The sequence below is a fragment of the Leishmania braziliensis genome, chromosome 35 (genome assembly GCF_000002845.2).
Source record: "Leishmania braziliensis MHOM/BR/75/M2904 complete genome, chromosome 35".
Taxonomy (NCBI): domain Eukaryota; phylum Euglenozoa; class Kinetoplastea; order Trypanosomatida; family Trypanosomatidae; genus Leishmania; species Leishmania braziliensis.
Genome location: NC_009326.2, coordinates 1,177,148 through 1,199,526, shown reverse-complemented (window position 1 = coordinate 1,199,526; position 22,379 = coordinate 1,177,148). Strand labels below are relative to the sequence as shown.

Sequence of the window (22,379 nt, the reverse complement as noted above, 5' to 3'; positions counted from 1 at the left end):
TCTCTCTTTTTGTCCACTTCTCGACGTGCTCTTTTTTTTCTCCTTCGTCTTTCTCCATCGTGCGCTCTCTCGAATCACAGGAAGGGAGGGTGAGCCGAGGGCAGTGCCAGCCCTGCAAGACGTGATTCAAACGGGAAAGAAGCGCCAGTGAGCGACTCCGTATCACTGTTGCCGTCACAGAAGTTTCTTCACTGTTTGTTTGTTTCTTACGTGTTGGTCACGTGAACGCTGACGCGAAGTACTCACTCGAACTATTCGTTCACTTATACACACGAAGTGTGTACGCACACACACATACATACATACATACATACAGATACTATGGATAGTAATCGAGTATACTAGCATGTCGGGCGAGAGCTCTCCTCGTCAATTTGAGGCTGTAGGCGGCCACAAGTCGTCTATTTTTTATGGTAAACCAACCCGAGACGGCCGCAGCACGCTCCAGAAGACGACGACAGCATGGGAAATTATGTACTACCTCGCTATGGAGCTCGCCAAGGAGGACGCGTTCAAGCAGCATCCCATCACGGCACACCCTCATGTCGACGAAGCGCGCGCCAAGTTCATCCACGCTGCGGGAAAGCTGGCTGTGTTTACCTCCACTCTCTTTTCCATTCACTTCCCTGAGAAGTATATGACCAAGTCGGCAGCACTGAAGCCGTACATCGGTCGTGTCAACGAGTGGATCCTCATGGAAGCCGGTGCGCCGGCCCGCGGTGCTGTTCTCGCACCGCTGTTCAACGAGCTCTTTGACGGTGCCGAGCAGCTGAAGGGCTTCAATGAGGAGTATGATACAGGAATCTGGGGTATTGGCCTCGTCGATGAGACGTCGGGCATGCAGAGGCCGTGCATTATGGACGTCAAGCTCGGCTTTATCCGGCACTCGCCACTGACACCGGAGGAGAAGGTGGCGCGGATGATGAAGAAGGAGCACAACTCGCTTGTGCGGAACACGGCGCTGCGCATCTGCGGCTGCCGGCGGTACATCCACGACACTTCGAACAACGAGGGCGCCGCGGCGACTTTGATTTGCGAGCGCTTTGGTAAAGATATCGGGTATGCCATCTCCGACGTGCGAGTGCTCAGCACATGCCTCACAGCATTCATGTCGATTGGCGAGCCACTCGCGGAGAGAAAAGAAAATGAGCAGCTCGACTTTCACCCTGAGGTGATGGGCGCCATCACCAGCGCGGAACAGGTGCACATGAAGCAGCGCATCCGTCACATACGAGCTGAAATTGAGTCGCTGCTCCACTTCTTCGAGGGTACGCCGGATGGCACCTTCATGCTGCAACACATGGCCTTTGTTTCGGCAAGCGTCCTCCTGCTGTATGATGCGGCCGACTCGTCCGCGAGAGCCAAGCTCCGCTTCATCGACTTTGCCCGATCCACGTGGCGCAAGTTCAACTTTGATGAGCCGACAATTGGATTTATCCAGGGCCTTAAAAACCTGGACGCGTACCTCTCGTTTTAGCGGCACGCCCACCTCTTTCCTCTCCTCACGTTGTTTCTTCTCCTTTTGCAGTTGTGCGATCCTCTCTTTCTACGCACGGTTACTCTCGTGCCAGCACACATGCATGCAGGGAGCGAGAGAAAGTCTTTACTCAGTTTCCTTTTTTTTCAATTGCCCACACGCATCACCACACCCAAAGACTCATTCTCTCTCCCCCTTCCTCTTGTTGCGTTCTCGGCGTGCGTGCTGGTCTTCTTGTGCACCTCTTCTGTCGTCTGTGGGCGATATTGAATTTCATTGTCTTTTAGGTTTGGTCACCGTTGCTCGTTTTTTTTTCTGCTTGCTGCATGCACTCGCTTGTTGCTTCATGCTTCCCGGTTTCTTCGAAAGCACACCGACTCTTTCGCTCTCGTGTAATACCTCGTTGTTCTTGTGGACTCACGTCGGCGCTACCATTACCCCTGTGCTATCGAATGCGGAAACTGCCGGAAAGCACGTTGCCGTTTTTCCAGTCGCAAACAAGAGCAGCAGAAAGGAGCAACAAGAAGGGAGCTTCTAACTCGGCCAGCGCATTTTTGCTGTTGCTGTTCTCCACGTTTGCGCAGGCCTCCGCTCTCTGTCCTCCGACACCGTGTGCCACTCTGACATTTTCATCTTGTTCGTGTGTTAACGGCGAAGGTAGCAAAAGAAGAGTAGAGAAAAAGTGGCGTCCCTTTCCCTGTTCTACTTGGCTGTAGACGTTTGGGATCGTGGTGAAGTTTAGGGTGCACTTGTGTGTGTGTGTGTCGATGACACATTTCTAACACAAGCCAAAGCTGAAAGAAGAACAAGAGGAGGAGGGAAACCCACATCAGGTGCGTTATGATTGTGGAATGCGCCCCCCCACCCCCCCGTTGCACCGTGCACCCATTTGTTGCCTTTACACGCTGGTCTCTTCCTTAGACACTCCCGTCTTATCACTCGCCACGGTGTGCGTTGTTTTTTTCCCCAACACTATGTTTTGTATGTGCCTTTCGCTCCTTTTCTCCGTGCGTGTGTGCGTGTTTACTGGATATGTTTCTCCTTTGAGTCGTTCTTGACTTCTATTTCTCCACTCTTCCCTTGATGGCATTCTCTGATCCTCCGCTTTGACTTCCCCCTCCCTCCCAGCGTCTCGGCAGCGCACTGCAGCGAGGAAGGAAGGCGGGAAGCGCTGCTGCGTGCATGCGTGCTGATGATGCTCTTGTTGTATGCGTAGTTATGAGCGCGCATGTGTGTCTCCATCATCCCTACTCGACATGCGAGAAAGAACCAAAAAAGGATATATAGGCCCATCCGAACAAAGTCAACGGGCATACCTCTAACTGTTTTGCGGGTGTGTGCGGTGATGGATGGGTGAGTGATTGCTGTTCTCCTTTCTTGCGTTAGTGCGTGTATATAAAGAGAGAACCAGGTACTGGAAGGAGATACTTGTTGCGAGAACGACTTTCTAATGAGAAAGGTTGTCGTGAAGGCATGAGTGGATTGATGGCGCAAGAGTGTAAGATGTGGGAGTCTCGTGTACTGAGCTCTCTAGCGCCCCCCTCTCTTTATTCGTCTTGTTATTTTGTCCTAACGATTGCACCGTTTGCTCATGGCGCGCAGACGCACATATACAAACACCCACGAGAGAACAGCGCAGAAGTAATACATCAAGTGTCATGGACTAGCACACTGCTGCCGAAGCTCATTTTATGACTCCATTTTAGCGTTCTTCTTCTACTCGCTTTTGCGTCTTTCTCTCCACCGATGCCCCTTTCTTCTTCCGTTTCTTTTGTTTCTCTGTGTGTGTCTGTGTGTGTGCGGGGGTGGTGAGCGCACCCGCACGACTCTCTTCATGGTATTAAGGAATGTGTCCCACGCGGTAAACGAACCCGTTCACATATGCACCGAGGGGAAACACGTAACGCTCCACACACCTACAGGCACATATACTGGCTGGACAAAGAAAGGAAAGCATGGCTACTAGCAGCACCGCTGAGGGCGCCGTTCTTGAGAGGACGTTGCGGCCTGGTCAACGACACAGCAACGCCGAAAGGGACCACAGTAACAGCTCTGTACTCTCTGACATGCACGCGGTTAACGGCTTCCCTGACGGCGGTGCAGAGGAGGAGGATGTGGAGCTGGACATCCGCGCCTCCCACGTGCACATGGAAGCGCTCTACGTAGACATCCCGGCAAAGGAGCTGCAGCTCATTATGGATAGTGCCCTCCGAGCCTACAACACGCATGTTTTCATCCCGACGCGCACCACCTGGCGCAAGGAGGAAGGCTCACGCCGTGAGTTAGAGCGGGACGTTGAGCGGACCGCACTAAGCCGCATTGCGGAGGACATCAAGAAGGACATCACCGCCAAGTTGGGTGGTCGCTGGCACGTCATCTACGGCCACGATTTCGCCACCTATGTGACGCACAAGCGCTTGTGTTTTTGCCACTTTCAAATAGAGGGCGCGGACGTTGTCGTGTGGCGTCATGGAGGGTAAGTGCAACGTGACGGACACGGCCATTCCTACTTGCTTGTTCCTCCTCCCGCCCCCTCCCCTCCCTTCTCCCTGGGAAGGTTTTTCGGTTCTCCATGTCACGCTCCTCCTTACCGCATCCGCCCGCCTCTTCCCTCGAGAAGACTCCCTCCCATTTTTCTTGTTGTTTGCTGTGCCAGCGCGGCGAGGAGTGGATTTGATGCGCTCAAGCACGACAGATGTAAGCCAGAAAGAAAGGCAAAACACACCCACCGCAAGAGGACTGGGCCAGATCCACACCTGTGCGTCTGTGCTGCCACAGTATGCCCACCAACAACCACCACAAAAGCAAACAGAGGCGCAAAGGCAAGCGGTTATGTTTGCCTTCTCAGCTGCGTTAGAGGAAAGGGGCAGAGAGGGGTAACACACACATATATATACGTGTGTGTGTGTGTGTGTGTGTGTGAGCATCAATGCAGCTGACCGGCAGGTCTCTCTCGTTCTGCGGCAGTAGCGCGCGATCGTGAATCGCATCGATGCGTGTGTTGCCTCCTTTCGATACTGTTGTTGCTGTTCAGCTCTGGCGCACCAACGCTTCTTACTGCGATCTGCGTGGGTGTGACTCTATGTGCGCGGGACGGCACTGAGTGTCTCGCGTGTTTTCACTCTCTCTGCCTCCCTGCTCCTCCTCTGTGCTGTCGTGGTGGTTGTTTGTTCAATGTAGGCTCATGTCTACACCGCCGATACATTTCTTGGCCCGCTACTTTCCTCGCGCTTTGCCTCCTTCACGTATTTCTTCACGTCTACGCGATAACAAAGTGCACATTGTTTGTTTGTTTTCCTCTTCTTGGGGCTCCCGTCATAGCAGCTGAGGGAATACTCTCTCCAGATGCGTTCACCGCAGGAAGGCCCGGTGCCACGTCTGGCGATTGTCCTCGGTAGCGAAGTCTCGCTTGTCACCCTCCAGCAGGAGTGGGCCGCGTTTCCACAAGGGGTCTCCTATGCAGAATTTCGACAGCTGCTTGACCCGCATATCAGACCACACCCCTGCTTTTCCGAAGCTACAAACGCGAACGTTGCTCTGCTGCACTCATGTACCCTGCCTCTCTGCGGCATCTCTGCCTCCTCGCCCTCCGCATCCCCATGCGCACCCGGAAAGCTTCCACAAGTGCTTTCCAGCGCCCCAGTGACCCCTGCCCCCGCCGCCTTCGATGATACCAGTTCAAATCGGGAGGCGGAACGAACCCGCCGTATCCGCACTCGGCAGGAACTAGCTGGCGTCACGACACGCTCTGTCGACCCCATCAAACACCTCTTCAACCGCATCGACATCCACAATCAACAGCGTGTCACCTGGGAGGAGCTAGTGAACTACCTGGTTGCCGAGGCGAGCATCGATGCGGCAGGAAAGAGGCTCAGTACCACCACTTTGAATCGGTTTACCTTCTCGCGGCTGCTGCGAGGGCAATCAAAGCGCTCCCAGGAGAAGCAAAAAATAAAGAAGGACACTACCGCCGAGGCACCCACATTCAAGCGTTACTACCGCGACGTCCAGGGTGTCCCTCAGACATGCCGCACGCGCGTCGGCGAAGACAGCGATGCCATACGCAGGCGCGCTGTAGCGGTTGTTCACGAGGACGAGGATCTCGCACTCATTCGTTTCCTCGACGGCTTGCCCGGACACAAGTCGCTTTTCTTCGCCTCTACCCGCAGCTGCTCTTTTATCCTTTATTCGAAGGGTACCCTCGAGCGTGTCTACTCGGCACCACCGGAGATGCTCCCAGGAGTGAGCCCCTCCGCTGTTTCTTATCTGGATGGGTGTGACTTGTTCTTATGCTACTCTTCGGACGATCGACTACTGCGTGGCTGGTTCTCGCTTCTCTCGCACGCCGTCACGACCATGACCGTCACACCGCTACTGGTGGAGGGTCTAGTGCGTCGCATCCAGGCGATGCCGCGGGAGTCGCCCACCTACGCCGATTACACAGAGACGGTCTTCCTCGGCAACAGCTTCGGCCACGTACTGCGCGTCGTTGCCCCTCACAGGCACAGCGGTGGAATGGAGTTCAAGGTGGTGCAGACCTTTTCCAACCTGCACACGCGCGAATCCGGTGGTCTTGTCGATTTCTGCCTCTACGGAGCGCATCTCTACTCGTGCGGCTTTGACGGGCGACTCGTGGCCACTTCTCTGCTCACAGGGAAGTCATCCGACCTTGGTAGGGTAGTAAATGAGCACTTCACCACACTCGTGTACGTCCCAGAGCACGATTGGGTTGTTGCGGCGACCTCGTGTGGGCGCCAGCTGCTTTGGTGGGAGGCGCACTCGCACGGCACTCTGCCTGGCACGCCGTTTGACCTGGCTGGACACGGCGAGCACGTCGCATGCATCATTGCACTCATTTATGTGGCGGCAGCTGACCATGTGGTGAGCGCCGACTCCAATGGCGTCATGAAGGTCTGGGATGCATCGACGCAGCGTTGTGTGCAGTCGTTCCGGGGAAATCGCGTACCGCAGCGCCTCGGCAGCTCAATTTGTACTGTGCCGGCAACCAACACGCGTACCGCAGCGCATCCCAGCAGCGGACTGCTCACCGGCAATCTTGCAGGACTCTTTGTCAATCTGGGACTGCTTTCCTTGTTACCGACAGGTGCGGGACAGGCGAGTTACGTGGGCGGACCCCAGTGCCACAGCTTGATTTACTGCGAGTCGACGCAGGAGCTTCTCTGTGGCTTTGTCAACTCCATCGTCTCCTGGGGATTGCGCGGTCGCGACAACTCACTTGTGTGTGATGAGGAAGAGGTGTGCTACGACATCATATATGATATTCGCACCCGCACCTTCCTGGTGCAGGGCGCGACGCGACTCAGCGTGTGGGATGGCCTGCATGGGCACCGTCGCGGTGTGGTAAGTCAGACGGCGCTCTCCGGCGTATTGCAGGCCGGCGTCGATATCAAGGCGGTTTGCATCGACGAACTTGGGAGTCGCGTGTTTATTTCGCTGTGCGACGGGGATGTGGTCTCGTACACCACTCAAGACCTCGCGTCGGATGCCTCGCAATGCACGTCTGCCACAGCAACAGTCTGGTGGCGTGGCAATTCTCTCGGCTCTGGCACCACGGGGGGTTCGACGGCGGTGGTGGAGCAGATGCATTACTCGTCCATCTCGCGCACGTGGATCGCGATTACGTCAAACGGAGCGCTGCTGGTTCGATCGGAAGAGGACAATCAGGAGGTCCTTTTCTCAGTCACCATCTCTGTCTCTCCGTCGCCCTTGAGCCAACTACGGGTGTCGGAGGAGCTTGGGCTCGTCGCTGTGACGGATGCGCAGCACACCGTGTACATCTACGATATGCAGGCGTGGATGGATGCCCCGGTTACGAAGAGGCTTGCCGGGTACGGCGCTCTTGTGGATCTGGTTTTTCTCGGCAGTGCCCCAGCTTTGGTCACGGTGCATGCCGGCGGCGTTTGCCGGTGCTGGTCATGCGCGCCAGTGGTGGAGCGGTTCAAACTGCTCAGCGTCTTTTGCCATCCTCGGCATCCCACACCTGAACTCTGCACAGCGGTCACAATAGAGGCAGAGCGTGCATCGATGGGGATGGTGGAGAGGACGCGCCTTGGTAGAGCGGTAACGACGCGTGGACGGCTGCCAATGCAGTCACCAGCGATGGCACCGTGTCTTCACATGACTGCTGCCACAACCACTGGCGGCAACGACGCCTTGTACGCGACTGCTATTAGCCCATTGCCACTTGGAACTACGCTGCCTAAGATCGCCTGCATTTCTCGTCCTGGCTCGGCCTATGTTGCGTCACGGCCGGCAACGCCTAGGCTGCGTGTATCGCAGTACGGGTCCTCCATTCTGCAGCAGACCAAGTCGAGTTTTGAGGAAACCTCAGCCGACTCGACAGGGGTTGCGGGTGATGCCACGTCGGCCTTCATGGAATTCTCTATGCCCATGAGAAAGTCTGCTGCGGACGCGCTTCACGACATTCCCACTGGCGAGGACTGGCTTGGGATCGCAGCAACTCCTACCGCATCCGTCGAGTTCACCTCCGCGGCCTACGACGGACGGCAACATCACTTGTTCCTCGGCGACTCTGAGGGCGTCGTACACACCTATCGCATGTGCCCCCTTCTCCAAGCCTACAGGTTGCCCCGATGCACCCACGCGAGTCGGCCAGCGTTTTCGCTGACAGTCGCGACGGAATCCACTGGACTGGATGCCGGCGATGGCCTAACAGTCCCCACACTGGTGTGGTCGGTGCAAGTGCATGTGAACCAGAGTGCCACCACAGAGCCAGGTGCAGAGGCACGTCCAGCTTCCGCGTATCATGGCAGTATGCCGACAACGACCCAGCACGGCAGTGATCGGTGCGGCGTGGTGTGTGTGCGGTGGTTTGACGATCGTGGCGTGCTCGCTACCTCCGGCTACAACCACGAGGTATGGTTCCTTGACAGTAGTGTGGGAGAGAAGGTCGCCTGCTTGTCGGCCGAGCAACTACCTTCTCGACTCGATCACGCGGACCGAGCATTGTCAGCTTCGTGGCACTGCCAGGGAACGCTGACGCAAGACCTGATGGTTCTGAGTGGGGTGCTCGACAGACAAAGACCCGAGGCCGCTAGTACACTGCCTCCTCACAACACGTTCAGTCTGCCTCCCTTGCCGCGCTACGACGATTTGAACGACGACAGTGCCGTTGCTTTCCTCACGGGGGTGTCGCAGCCGCACTGCTGCGCACACCACACCACAGGCAAGGATTCGTCTGCGACAGAGGAGGGCCAGGGGGCGGTGTCGCTGTCGCCGCAGAGCGAAGAGGTGACCGACATTTCGGCCACCTTGTCAAATCCACGACTCACATCGTTGGGCTTTGACCCACTGGGGTCTTGTGTAGGCCAGGAACAGGCAACTTCCAGCCACCTCTTCAGGTACTCGTGCCTGGAGGCGACCGTGACGTCGAGGCACGACAGCCCAGCAACAGTGCTTAAGGACTACATGCAGCGACTGAAGACCCGACGCGGCAGCAGCGGCAGATCGCAGCGCTGCAGCACTTTCTTGAGTCCGTTGCCGCGCCTACCATCTAGTCAACAAGCGCTAGCCGAGGACGTGCTTCTATGTTGGGGACCCCTCCCACACCACACCTCGTTGCCCGCCGGTAATCCCCTCGAGGAGGGTGAGTACCCGCACAGCACCGCTTCTGCCGTCCTGAGTACGACATGCCCCACCGGCAGCGGCGGTGACATGCACGTTCACATCGCAGACTGGCAGAAGCGTGACCTGATGGGGATGCGAAAGTCACGGAGCATCAAGCCCCAGGCACCGGTGCCCCCGGTCTCGCACAACACTCTGGTGAACGTGGAGGAGAGCAAGTCGCACAATACAGAGGTGACAGGAAAGCCTCTTCTTTTGGGACCAGCTGGCGGTGTCTCCTGGCATGCAGTGCGTACGGCCGCAGCAGCAGACGTAGCGCCGGCAGTCACAGACGCTGCAGTTTTAGAAGACGGTACAACCCCTTCGTGCGGTGCGCGGAGCTTGACAGCTAACGTGGCGACGTTGAACGGCCCACAAAGCGACGCCGCAGGGAGGGCGACAGACACAAGCTGCAGCACCTTGTCCTTCAGCGTCAGGGAAGACTCGGTAGCCATCGGCCACTGTGTCACCGTGAATGACTCGTTTTGCATTAGTAATGCTACCTCCCCGGCGCTAGCGTTGCGCATCTCAGGAAGTGCGCTGGCAGCCCCCGTTCTCGACGCGGATAAGAGCGCAGCGGTTCATCAACAGAAGCAAAAGCCGTTGTCCCAACTGCAGCAAGCTCATGGAAAGATCAGACCCAATTTCGCCACCGACATCGCTTTGCAGCGCTACGGGCGTCTCCCACGAGTGCCGTTCACGCAGTCGTCAGCACCCGGACATCATAGCCGTATGAGGGCGCCTCACTCCATCAAGAAGGCCCGCTGGACGCATGTTGATGGAAAGTGCAGTTCTTCGACTACAAATGACGTGGCAGTGCACTCGTCTTTCCAGGGCATTACAGAGCGAGCCCTATCATCCGTCCCTGCGACGACTCTACGCCCACCGCCTATGTTGGCGTACAGCAGCGAGTTTGAGGGAGTGTCGACGTTGGAGATGTACTCTAGTGAACTCCATCAGTGCCTTCGGCGACCGCACCGATAGTACGATGCGTAAGCAATGTGTGTGTGCGTGTGTGTGTGCCTGCGTGTATGCACCTGTCCACTTCTCTGCCCCCTTTCCTCACTCCTCAGTGCTTATTGTTGTGCTTCACGGTTGCTGTCATTTTATTTTCCATTTTATGGCTCCGCTGTCCTTTCCTTCCGTTTCTTTTTTGACTCCCTGACGACACTCTCTTATCGTTTCCCCCCCTCCCCACAAGCACACCCTACGGCTAGAGACGCGAATGTGTATACGCATATACACCTATGCATGGGTATTCATGTGTGCGGACCACCGCACTACTGCCAGTGCTCTTCATCTGTCTCACAGGCGTGTAACGCTGCTTCTCGTTTTCCTTTCCCTGTCATCTCCAATACTCTTGTGCATTATGTAGAACGTTATCACTTTCTTTTACACCCACGCCTACGGTACCCTTCCTCATCTGACTCGTTTGTAATTTAGCCGCCTTTTCTCTTCTTCGACTTGTACTATCCATTTCTTCCCTTACCGCGGTTGCATTTACCCCCTACCCCCCCCCTTGACTCCCGCGCTGCCCATCACTGAATCAAAGGTGAGTGTCTCTTCTCTTTGATGTTCTTTTTCATGCTGTGGGGCACTGCTGGAACTTGAACCACTGTGGACAAGGGATTCGAGTTGGTGTAGACCGCATACTGGACAGCGACTGCACACGAAGCCACCGGCACAGTGAAACACCATTAAAAAAAAAGGAAAAAAGTAAAGCAGAATCTTCGTCACTCACAAGCATGTGCTAGAGGAGTCATTCCGCACACGCGCTCCTGTTAGGAGAGGGATACTCTGCGAGTGACGTTAGTTTCTTTTTTCATTGCTCATAAAAGGCAGCGCACTCCTGCGTGTGATCACTTGAGCGTTGCTCCATACAACCAGCAGCAGTTTCTCCTCGCGCGTGTCCGGCACTACTGCCTTAACTCTTTCGTGCGTTCACTGCGATGCCACTCGTATCAGAGGCGCACTTCTTCCCCCCTTCCACTCTCTTTCTGTGCTACTTCCCTTCTTTGCTTCCTGACCGCATTCAAAACCCAATCATTACGGCCACAACAATACACGATGACAACCACGGATCGATGTCAAGAGCGTGCGCTCTAGCTCATTTATGCTATTCTATCTTCTCGTTCCACCTTTTTGCCTTTCAGACCAGCATAACATACCCCCGGTGATTTCCTGCTACGCATGTGTCCGCGTGTGACTGTCTGCTTTTCTGATCACTGACATCGTTCGACCGTTGTTCTTTTCTGTCCAAGCGACCGCATTGCGCACCTGCGTGCTACCCCACTGTTTTTTGTCCAACGCGCTGCCCAACTTCTCAGGAGGACAGGGGTACACCTTGTCACTGGCGCTCGGCATCATAGCAGCGATACCCCCCCTCCCCCCCCCCCCCCCCCACACACACACACAAAACACTCACCGTCCCTTTCCCACACACCGGGCCTCTGTCGTGTCCGTGTCTCCGATTTATGCGCGCGTGTGCGTGTTTGTCTCACACATTTCTTCGCTCTTCTCCTTTGTCACTCTTTTTTTTCCCCCGACTTCTCCCCTTTGGATCGTTTCATCTCTCTGCTGACAACCCACGGCTGATTCCTCCCCCCTTTCCGCCTTTGCACAAAGCCGTTCCGTCAATCTCCCCTACACGAAGCCAAAGACTGACACTTGTTCCTCATATCTAGTCATCTACATATATCGCAGCCTAGTGTGTGAGTGCGCTGACTTTTCTTTCGTACGCATCTCCGGGACTTCAACAAAGCCCCCCCTCCCCCCCCCCACCTTCTTCCCTCTCTTTTCACCTCTGTCTCTCACATTCGCCCCTTTTGAGTCTCTCGGTCTCGTGTTGACGGCTTTTCCAGGTGTACTTGCTCCTACGTAATCGTTCGCCTTCGCTCCGTTCTGCAGTCGTCTTTCCTTTTTTTTTTTCTCGGTTTTAGTGCGCCTTCTGCTTCTCTTTCCCACGCTTCTCACATCAAAAAATTCTCTCTAGTCACCTCCCCCTTTCTCTCTCTCTCTCTCTCTCTCTTTCTCGTTCTCGTGGTCAGTGTCTCGGTGTCCTCTCCCCTTGGACTCGCTAACGGCTCTAAGCCATTCTCACAACTTTCCCTTTCATTGAAGAGGGTCTGTGTGCACCCTGTGTCCGTCGGCACGGCGCTTGTCGCTGACGTCCATTTACGTGCTGGGCCCTACACACTCACTCCCGCTCAATTTTTTTTTTCCGCTGATCGGGCGGTTAACTATACTGTGTTTTCCGCTCTCTTCTCTCTGGGGTCACACTTTTTCGCTACTTCGGACGTCTCTCGCTCATTCTCTTTTTCGAGTGACCCTTCTCTTCTTGGAACTTTAGAGCCTGCGTTACCGTTGTAGCAAATCTCGTCCCGCGACACAGGAGTCTCACTCGTTCACCCTTCTTCCTTTTTTTTCAAACTCAAGAGCGCTCTGGATTCAGCCAACGTGGAGCCCTGTTGCCCCCTTTTTTGCAACGACAGCACTAAAGAGCTTCGACAGGGGCGTTGGAGGGACATTCTCACGTAGGCGAGAGAAACTGTTCAATGGAGTGGAGGCCAAACTACCGCAAGGCCTGGGTTACCGGCGTCCTCGTCGTAACTGCTCTCTTCGCGCTGGTGGTCCGCCGGGGCCAGCAGAAGCGTCGGTCAGCTCATCAGACGACGGGGGACACTACGCACGATGAGCTTGCCGAGACGCTGAGCCACACTGTGCTTCCGGTTCTCGTGCGTCCAGAAGACCTACCCGCTGGGTGGGGCGTCGCGCCGCCTGTCTTCTACCCTCCTCACTGCGCCGCCATTCCGCTAGTGCTGCCGAGCGAGATGCACGAGGTGGAGCGACACTCTTGTAGCGCACGTGCTGGACGCACGGAGAGGTCGAAGCAAGGCAAGGCGGACAACTTGGCCGCAAAGCCGACCGCTTTTCTCTTCTGCAGCTATGCCGGGTGTACAAAAGGCCTCTTCACAACACAGCAGGACGAAGAGGTTTTGCTTGCTGAGTTACTGGCACACCACCCGGTGCTGCAGAAGCGTCTTGCCGAGAACCCGGGGCAGTGGAGTCCTCTACCAGATGCTGCGCCACCGGCGGCCACGGACCCCGAGAGTGCCGCCGGTACGGCCAGGGAAAGGAGGCAGAGCAGTCTGCCGCGTACATTTTCTCACGTTCTAGTCAATGATGATTATTTCATCCTGGCAGGTATGAACGGCCCTTACATCATTATAGCGGTTCTGGGCGGGTTTGCTGGTGTGTTCCCATCGTCACTGACCGCGAGAACTCCCTCAAGAGGTGAGGGGAGCGGCAGAAAGCGGACTGGCAGTGCTACCCCAGCTACGACTGCTGAGGGGACGGGCCTCTCTGACGTCATAGAGGCCATCGCACGCGCCACTGTCAGTGTGCCACTCGTCAAACTCGGAAACGAGTCCTCGGAGCTCGCGTCTCGCACACCGGGCACATCCTTCGCTGTCCACCGCGGCTACTACCGCGTGGTGTACACGCGGGAGGGGCAAGAGCTGGAGCTCTGCGTGCCGTCGGAATGGTCGGTGTGGAGCGAGTACGTGACCTCGTCTCTCACAACGCCCATCGATGCTTCGTCCCTAGATGGAAAGACTGTCTCCACGGAGGAAGAGAATGCCGAGCCGAAAGAGGCTACTTTGACCCTCTCCTTTACACCGTCCTCCTTCATGTCGGAGAGTCACGTGGAGATATGTGTCTCTGCGGAACTGTTTTCTGCTCTTCTCGAGAACCCGCAAGCTGCTGCGGCGACGCTGTGGGCGGCCTCCGCTGCCACCGACGTCTCCAACCCCGTTGCCAAGGCGACGCTCGGGGTATTGACAGGGCGACCATTGCCGGCGTCGTCGCACGGGCGCACAAACGTGGTGACAACGGTGTACGTGCAGCCCAAGTTTGGTGTTCTCTTTTCAGTTCACCCACGCTCAGCCGTTGTCTATGAGCCGTGGCTCACAGACCTGCCAACAATCCTATACTATCCTCTGGGCGATGCGGTGGAGGACGAGATGCCACCGCGGATGACGATCGAGTACGTTGTGGAGATGCCCAAAACCTGGGAGGTTCTCACCAGCGATGACAAAGAGTTTCTACACAACGTTCTCTCCCACTTCACCAATGGGGATGTGGCGGCAGGCTCAGCGACGCTGACGGAGATCAGCGGCATTGGCTGCGCCATGTTTCACGAGACGCGCGAGGGCTGCCGTTGCCGTACGTACGTGCTGCCCCGCGGGGCGACGGTGTTGGTTATTCGGTGGATGACCTCTGTGGACAGCTGGGACCGAGACTTGCCAGTGTTCCAGCAGACACTCGATACCCTGCATGTGGATGCCGCACCCATTAGCGAGTAGGGACTGAAGAGAAGAACCTTGTGGCGGCGTCGTATTTTGAGGACGCTGGTCCACTGTTTACAAAGATGTGGGCTCGGGACGGCAGAGAAGCGAAGGGTGAGATGCGGTTACCGCTACTATCACTTCCGCGTTCTCTTTCCCCTTCAGTGCTCTGTGAAGACTTACGCACAGCGGCGCACGTTGAACCATAAAATAATGTAGCTGAGCGAAATGGAAAGCAAACGAACGCGGTATGAAGAGAGATGCAAGATAACGCGGCCGGAGAAATACAGAGACAAGGGCATCACGATGAGTGGAAAGAGAGGTAAGGACAGGGGAGGCGTGTGAGGGCCGCAATCGAGAAGGTGTGTGGTTGTTTTGAACCCCCAATGGACTGCGATAGGCTGCGAGTGGCGTTCTCTGGACCCGATCAAGAGAAACAGAAACTAAGATGTTGGTTGAGCGGTTTTTCCCCTTTTTTGTCTTGTATTTCCTTGTGGTGCGAAGCGGGGTTGTGTCTGCTAGAAAGTGAGGCGGCTCACCTATCGCAGACAGACACATACAGCAACTCACTGGGTTTCTCCCCTTCTAGCCACCTTGTTTTGACTTAACTGTGCTAGTGCCAGTGGTGGTGCTGATGCCTGCATGCTTGTGTGCAGACGTGCACTGCGTTTACGAGTGGTCTTTCTCCGCGCTCATTTTGAACCGCGAAAGGGCGCGATCCCAGGGGGGAAAAAAAGAAAGATAGAAATGATGCAGACACAAGAGGAGGGCACCTTTTCTCTAAAGAAACTGCAGCAACAATCAGTCGTCGTATCCACCGCTTGCGAGCGACCGCGGTGAGGCAGAGGAGAGAGTGCGGGAAGGCCGTGTTCTTTTTTTTCTTCGATCGCTGCTCACATTTGCAGGCGTCAAAATCATCACCGCCCCGTGCAGAATGGGACACTCACATCCAAACCAACAAAGAGGGCAGCTAAAATGAAGGTGCTCATCGCGGCTCATCAGTACGAATCACCAAGTCACCCGCGAGAAAGGCGATGCGTGTGCGAGTGTTCAGAACACAGCCGCCCTTCTCTGTAACTAGTGAACCCAACGACGGCAAAAGTGGGTGTTTGTGTGGCGCCGGTGCCAAGGGAGGGGGAAATGGAACGGAAAACACAACGCCAGAGGGATGCAATCGAACGTCCGTCTGCCTTTCCTGGTCATCTTCACAGATTGTCGCTTGTTCTCTCGGGTTGTGGGATTGTCGTCGTCTGCTCAAGTGTAACCGCGTGGACAAGGACGGTGCTGCATCCTCTCATCGAGTACGTTTACTCTGCGTGTTTACGATGCTCTTTTCTCTACTTCCTTCCCCATGCATCTTGCTATTTCCCTCTCCCTTTCTCTCTCGGATTACGCGATGTCGGCACCACGCCCTTTATCATCTCTCTAATCCCCCTCCCCCCCCCCCCCCCCCACACACACACACACACGTGCTGCTGTTTCTCACCTGCTACGCATCTTCCACCCTCCACCCCACAAACGTCCCATTACGACCTGCGCAGATCGAACCCGAGTGCATTTATGGATTATATCAGCGATAAGAAAACCTCCGACACTGAGTATCAACGATATGGCGCCGTGGAAGGTGATGAAGTAAGCACCTTCCGTGACGACCGACGCGAATACTCACGTGGTGGGCGCGGCCGCAGGGGCGGAGCTCACCGATCGGACAACTGGCGTTTCGACCCGTCCGGCGGCGGCCCCAATGGCGATGACAGTGGGGAGTACCGAGGCGGACGGGGTGGCTACCGAGGCGGTCGAGGTGGCCGTGGCGGCGGTCGCGGCAGCCGTGGCTCCTACAACACCTGGACGAACCGTGAAACCCGTGACGAGGACAACGCCATCCCGGCAACGTCTGATGTCGCTGGCGCCAACACTCCTTCCACAACCCTGACTCCCACCAGCGCTCCTGCCGAGACTGGCGGTGTCGTCGCTCCTGCGCAGGAGAGTTGTGAGGCACCATGCGAGTACGGGAACCGCGAGGATGACCTTGGCTACAGCCGCGGCGGCCGTGGTGGCTACCGTGGTGGTGGCCGCAGCTACGACAGTGGCTATGGCGGCCGCGGTGGTCGTGGTGGTCGCCGGTACTGTGACCCTGAGGAGGAGGGCGAGGAAGGCGGCTACTCCCAAAGCTACAACAGCGGTTATGGCGGTGGTGGCTACCGTCGTGGCGGTTACGGTGGTCGCGGTGGTCGCCGGTACTACGACGACGAGGGTGACTATGCCGAGGGTGGTGACCGTGCCTGCGGTAGGGGTTACGAGGACGACGACCACGATGACGGCGGCAGTGATCCCTATCGTCGCAGTTCCGCTCCCTGGCGTCGTGGGAACTATGGCCGCGACTTCGACTACGACCGCCCGCGCGGACGTGGTGGTCGTGGCGGTCGCCGTGACTTCCGCTCCTTCCGTAACGAGAACGACGCCATGGAAGAATCCGGCGCCGCTCAGGACAACGCGTGGACCTCCTTACCTGCGCCGACAGAGGCGCCGACGGTACCGCGGGAATCTCCCCCGGCTCCCGCTAAGGCTGAAGAGGGTGTGCCTTCGCCTGCTCCGCAGCAGACGCAGTCGGGCATTCGTCGCGTCACACGTGCCTCGCACCTGCGCCGGAATTGCCACGACGAGGCTAAGGTGATGGAGCTCTTTGAGCATCGCCACCGTCAGACAGGCATTTCACTGGACAACTACGACAGTATTCCGGTGGAGATGGTGCCACGGGATGTGAAGCCTGTGGAGGACTTCGCCGACCTGCTTGTCGAGCCGGCGCTGGCTGCTAACATCGAGCGATGCGGCTACAAGAAACCGACGCCTGTGCAGCGATACGGTATTCCGGTCGCGCTGGCTGGTAGCGATCTGATGGCGTGTGCGCAGACGGGCTCTGGTAAGACGGCTGCCTTCCTGATTCCTGTTGTGCAGTACATGCTCGTTCACGGTGTGTCGCCAGCGCGTCAGCGCAAGAGCTACCCGATCGCGCTGGTGCTGGCGCCGACGCGCGAGCTGGCCGTGCAGATTTTCGACGAGGTCCGCAAGCTCACCTTCAACACAGATATCTTCTACGACGTCGTGTACGGTGGAACTCGCTACCCGCAACGCTTTGAGCAGGATATCCTGGTTGCCTGCCCTGGCCGTTTGCGCGATATGTTCAATGAGGAGTACCTCTCGTTCTCTGCTATCAAGTTCCTCATTCTCGACGAAGCGGACCGCATGTTGGAGATGGGATTCGAGGAGCAGATTGAGGAGCTCGTCGCGTCACGCTACACCGACATGCCCACCGTTGATGACCGCCAGACCTTCATGTTCAGTGCCACCTTCCCACAGCGCATTCTCAACCTCGCCAAGCGCTACCTTCGCCGCAAGTATTACTTACTCACAGTCGGCCGCGTCGGGTCCACAACAAAGAACATCACCCAGACGATCGAGCACGTACCGGACAACGAAAAGATGGACCGCCTCCTGCAGATCATTTACGGCCACGAGATGAGCGATATGGTGCTGATCTTCGTGGAGACAAAGAAGATGGCTGAGGATGTGAACCGCCGCCTGCACCGTGAGGGCATCAGCAGCACTACGATCCACGGAGACCGTCGTCAGCAGGATCGTGAGGCAGCCCTGGAGGACTTTAAGCAGAAGGTGACGCCCATCCTGGTCGCGACGGATGTGGCATCTCGTGGATTGGATATACCTGATGTCGCACACGTCGTGCAGTTTGACCTGCCGCAAGAGATGGACGACTACACGCATCGCATTGGTCGTACCGGTCGGGCTGGTAACAAGGGTATCGCAACTGCTTTCTACAACCGAAACAACCGCCGCCTTGCGCTCGATCTGCACAAGTACTTCTCCGAGCATGGTCAGGAAATCCCGAAGTGGTTCCAGCAGGAGGCGGAGCTCGTCGAAGGTGAGGCGCTGCTGTCTCGCGACATTGGGGGCGGCGGTCGTCGTCGTGGTGGTGGTGGTGGTGGCGGTGGCGGTGGCGGTCACCGTTCAGGCGGCAGCGGCGGTCGCGGCGGCGGTGGTGGCGGCGGCTCCTGGGGTGACAGCCGTCCTTCCGCTCCGTCTGGCGGTGGTCGCCGGGGCTGCGGTATGGATGACGGTGGCTTTTAAGGAGTTCAAAGTGTGCTGAGGCAGTTTTGACCCTCCTCTCTTGGTGCGCACGTTGCGGTGTAACTGGATGGAGAAGAGAGTTGTATGCGACACATACAGGCACGTGTACTCGTATGCACCGCTCATCAACACGCACTGTATTAGCTGAGGAAGGTTGCTGTACTTGTGTCTCGGTCTGTGTGTGTCGTTACTATTTTGTGTCTGCGCTTCTTTATGAGTGGTCGTTCTCCTTGGCACCCGCGCAGTGAAGGTGCTGTGTGCCAGGAGCTGTTTTCCAATCCTCTGGTTTTCTCTCCTACCCTCGGCTAGCTTGCCTTTCTCTGTTCGTGCCGCATTTTGTCTTCGGTTTATGGCACTGCCGATGCTTTTTGCCAGAGCCTTGGGGGGCTCTCTGCATGTGTGTGTGTGTGTGTGTGTGTGTGTGCGTATGCGGGTGTGTGTCCTTGTCGATTTTAGTTCATTTATGCTCATTCCCCCTTCGCCACCACTGGGAGGGAGTACTATTTGTTTTCTTGATCTTATTTAGTTACTTCTCTCTCTTTCCCTTCCTTTTCTTTTTGTGTCTTGAGTTTTTTTTTGTTCTCGTGTGAGGGAAGAACGATTACTCTTCAGTGAAGGGAACCCCCTCGCAGCAGCACCACCACCGCCATTTTTGTGGCTGACGGAGAGGTAAAAAGAAGCACACAAAGTTGACTGAGGGTCCACAGACAGGCATGCATGCCTGTCTGGTGAGATGAAGTGTGCATCAGTCCGTAGTACCGGATCGAACAACAACGAAAAGATCCCTTTCTTGTGCTCGATGCGATCTGCCGCGAGGGGGAAGGGGAGGGGAGGGTGCTCGCCAAGGAAGCGCCAGAAGAAAACCCTCAATACGAGGGGGGGGGGAGAAGGATCCACAACAACAACAAAAAAAAAACAACCACAAACAAGCAAACAGATAAACTCTGAAATGTACCTAACTTAACGTGTTGTGCCTCTCCCCCTCCCTTTCTTCGCGTTGTCTTTTTTTTTTCGTTTTTTTTTTCTCGTTTTCTCTTTCTGGTACACAGGCATGCGCTCTCATTTTTGTTCTTGACTTGTTTGGTCGTGAAACACCACAACCACACACCCGCTGAGGCACGACACACGAACACAAGGTGGTGGTGTATTGTCTTTTGTTCTCTCTTTTTTTTTCATCTTCTGTTGTTGGTCGTCACTTATGTGACTCATTTCATTTCGCTCTCTACTTTGTGAGTCTGTGTGTGTGTGTGTGTGTGTGTGTGTGTGTGTGCGTGTCGGGAGAGGAAAGGTGTGCATGTGTGTTTCTCCACCTCTTTTTGTGGTTTATGTCGTCATTAAATTGCTCGTTGCTTGTAACGCAGCAGAGGGCTCGGTGAGAGAGGGAGGGCATAAAGTATGAAGAGCAAGATCATCATTGAACAGCAGTACGCTGTACGACGGAAGTCGTGAAAACTTGTCTGTTCTCGTGTCCAAAGTCCACCAACACTTCCGCCGTTTTTTTCTTTCGCTCAGAGTCTTTTTGTTTCGTGATGCAGTTTTAACAATGGCGTGCATCTACGTTCTCACCAGGTGCCAAGCTGCTTCAATGGCTCCGTACTTCACTGTCTCTTATGACTCTCTATGCCCGCATGCGTCGTGTCTTTGAGCGACCTCTGTATTTGCACAAAACCCGCTGCTACACGCACATGCACAAATATGCGGCTGCACAGCTGCGCTTACCTACGTGTTCTTGTATGTCTCTTCTGCAAAAGGATAAAAAAAAAATGGCCTAGTGAATGAGGAAGAAAAAGGAAATAAACGAGGGAAAGGAGACAGCAAGTTTGAGTCGGAAGTGGGCGCGAGAAATTGCAGAAGACTGAATAGCAGCAATAGAATCGAATACCATTTATTTTTGAGTTACTCAACCACTTTTCTTTTTCTTTGTTGCTCTTCTTCTTCATGTGCAGTGCTGTTGAGCTTGTAGAGGAATGCACATGGACTTAGTGTGTGCGCGCTGACACATTCTCAGGTGTGGGTTTCCCTTTCCCTTTGGCGATCTCTGCCGATCATTTTCTTGGTGGCCTCCTCTTTTCTCAAACTCTTTGTTGTTGCTTGCGGTGTGTATTTTCGGCGCCCCAGCTGGTGATTCGAATGACTGACCGAAAGGTAGGCGAGAAGAGCATCACATGTGAGAGACGTAGGCGTACGCGTGACGTGAAGGGGTCAACTAGCAGTCGAACAAGCAAACACGCGCGCGCGAAAGAAAAAAAAATGGAGAGACACACACTTGCTAACCCACACCTCGGGGGAGAGGGTCACTGAGAGAGAAAAAGGAGGAAACGATAATGAAGTCTAAACAAACAGTATGAGAAAAAAGCCACGAAGGCAATTGAGCAGCTCGTCTCCCAGACACCACATCTCTCTTTTTTTTTTTCCATCAGCCCTGCAACTGGAAGCTCATCGTTTTTTTTTTTCCTTTCTTATTTTGTACTAGGTGGACTTTACGTGTTCATCTCTGCATGAGTGGGGGGGGGAGGGGGTTTCCTCATCCTCGTTCTCCTTTCCCTCTTTTCCACTCTGTCTTTTTTTTTTCTACGTCTGTGCGTCTGTTTCATCACTTTTAAGCAACCCAAGAGCCTATAATCCTGTTTCAGGTAAATGGAAAAAAAAAGAAAGTAAAGAAACATGAAAAAGTCAAAAGACTGGATGGCAAGTCAAGCGAAATCGTGAGGATTTCGAAACAAACAGAGGGCGCTGAAGGCGACTCCTCTTCATCCGGGGGCTTTCTTTGGCACAGAGCGACACACTCTCTTTCCACCTCTGCGTTTTCTGGCTGCTCGGCGTGTTGAGCTCCAGCTCTGGCACCTTCCCTTGTTTCTACGACCTCTTGCAAGTACATGGGTGCTTTGAGCTCCGGCCCCCCCCATCCATCTTGTCAAGGGAATCATCTCAGCCGCAGCTATCGCATTGTGCTCGACTTTGCGTACTCATGTATGCGTATTGCTTCTGGTCTTCCGCAAAAAATCTCTCGCTCTCACTGTCTCATGTGCTTCTCTCCTCTCTCCCTTGTGTGGACGCGTAAAAGTAGTGCCTCTCGCGCAGGTGCTTTGCCTACTGTACGCGCTATCGCGTCATCTCTCTGAATACATCGATATTTCCCTTGCGCTTTCCCACCTTTCATTGGTCTCCCTCGTCTCTCTGTGTTGGTGTTTCCCCCTGGTGTAATGTGCTGTGTTATCTCGTGCGTCCTCTCGCCCACTCCGTCTTTCTGAGCATTGCAGTGCTCCGAGCGAACTCACATCTCCGCCTCCCTTTTATTGATCTACAGGCACGTAGTATATATATATGTATATGTGTATATATACTTCTTCTGTTTGCCTTCTCGTGTGCATACCTACCGCTACAGCGGAGCATCGATTTTTCTAGTGTTGTCTGCGCATCGAAGTCAGTGCCAAGTGAAGCGTAGCGTCTGTAGCAGCTGCTCCCACACAACCATTGCCGTTTACCTTCTGTATCTTTGCAGGATTGTAGAGGCTAGGCGATGCTACGCTTCTTTGCTCTCAAGTAACACTTCTGACTGCTTTTCTTTTGTCTAGTAAAAAAGAAGGAAAGGGGTGCTCAGTCAAGCCAACGGAGCCGTTTGCCTATACGGATAGCGCATGTCGTGGAGAAGTGCTGCATCTTGTCAGGCTCGTGCTTCGTCACATTTCTTTTAGTGATGTCTTTCGCCCTTTCTTCTCCTTGCGTTGCCCTGAAGTCACCCTCTTCACTCTTTTTCCTTCTCCCCCGTG

General features: G+C 55.3%; 5 protein-coding genes across 5 annotated transcripts; all 5 read left to right on the top strand.

Annotated features, from left to right (window-relative positions):
- Positions 1 to 346: 346 nt before the first annotated feature.
- On the top strand, positions 347 to 1,477 carry LBRM_34_3050 (conserved hypothetical protein; the record flags this gene model as incomplete). Its single annotated transcript, XM_001568361.1, has 1 exon — positions 347 to 1,477. One exon carries the CDS (start codon positions 347 to 349, stop codon positions 1,475 to 1,477), a length of 1,131 nt encoding a protein of 376 aa, XP_001568411.1.
- Positions 1,478 to 3,432: 1,955 nt separating this feature from the next.
- Positions 3,433 to 3,957, top strand: LBRM_34_3040 (conserved hypothetical protein; the record flags this gene model as incomplete). Its single annotated transcript, XM_001568360.1, has 1 exon — positions 3,433 to 3,957. The coding sequence occupies one exon, from the start codon at positions 3,433 to 3,435 to the stop codon at positions 3,955 to 3,957; it is 525 nt and encodes a 174-aa protein (XP_001568410.1).
- An 865-nt stretch (positions 3,958 to 4,822) lies between these two features.
- Positions 4,823 to 10,105, top strand: LBRM_34_3030 (conserved hypothetical protein; the record flags this gene model as incomplete). The annotated part of the gene is made up of 1 exon (XM_001568359.1): positions 4,823 to 10,105. The coding sequence occupies one exon, from the start codon at positions 4,823 to 4,825 to the stop codon at positions 10,103 to 10,105; it is 5,283 nt and encodes a 1,760-aa protein (XP_001568409.1).
- A 2,570-nt stretch (positions 10,106 to 12,675) lies between these two features.
- On the top strand, positions 12,676 to 14,484 carry LBRM_34_3020 (conserved hypothetical protein; the record flags this gene model as incomplete). Its single annotated transcript, XM_001568358.1, has 1 exon — positions 12,676 to 14,484. One exon carries the CDS (start codon positions 12,676 to 12,678, stop codon positions 14,482 to 14,484), a length of 1,809 nt encoding a protein of 602 aa, XP_001568408.1.
- Positions 14,485 to 16,026: 1,542 nt separating this feature from the next.
- LBRM_34_3010 (putative ATP-dependent RNA helicase) lies at positions 16,027 to 18,609 on the top strand (the record flags this gene model as incomplete). The annotated part of the gene is made up of 1 exon (XM_001568357.1): positions 16,027 to 18,609. One exon carries the CDS (start codon positions 16,027 to 16,029, stop codon positions 18,607 to 18,609), a length of 2,583 nt encoding a protein of 860 aa, XP_001568407.1.
- Positions 18,610 to 22,379: the final 3,770 nt, after the last annotated feature.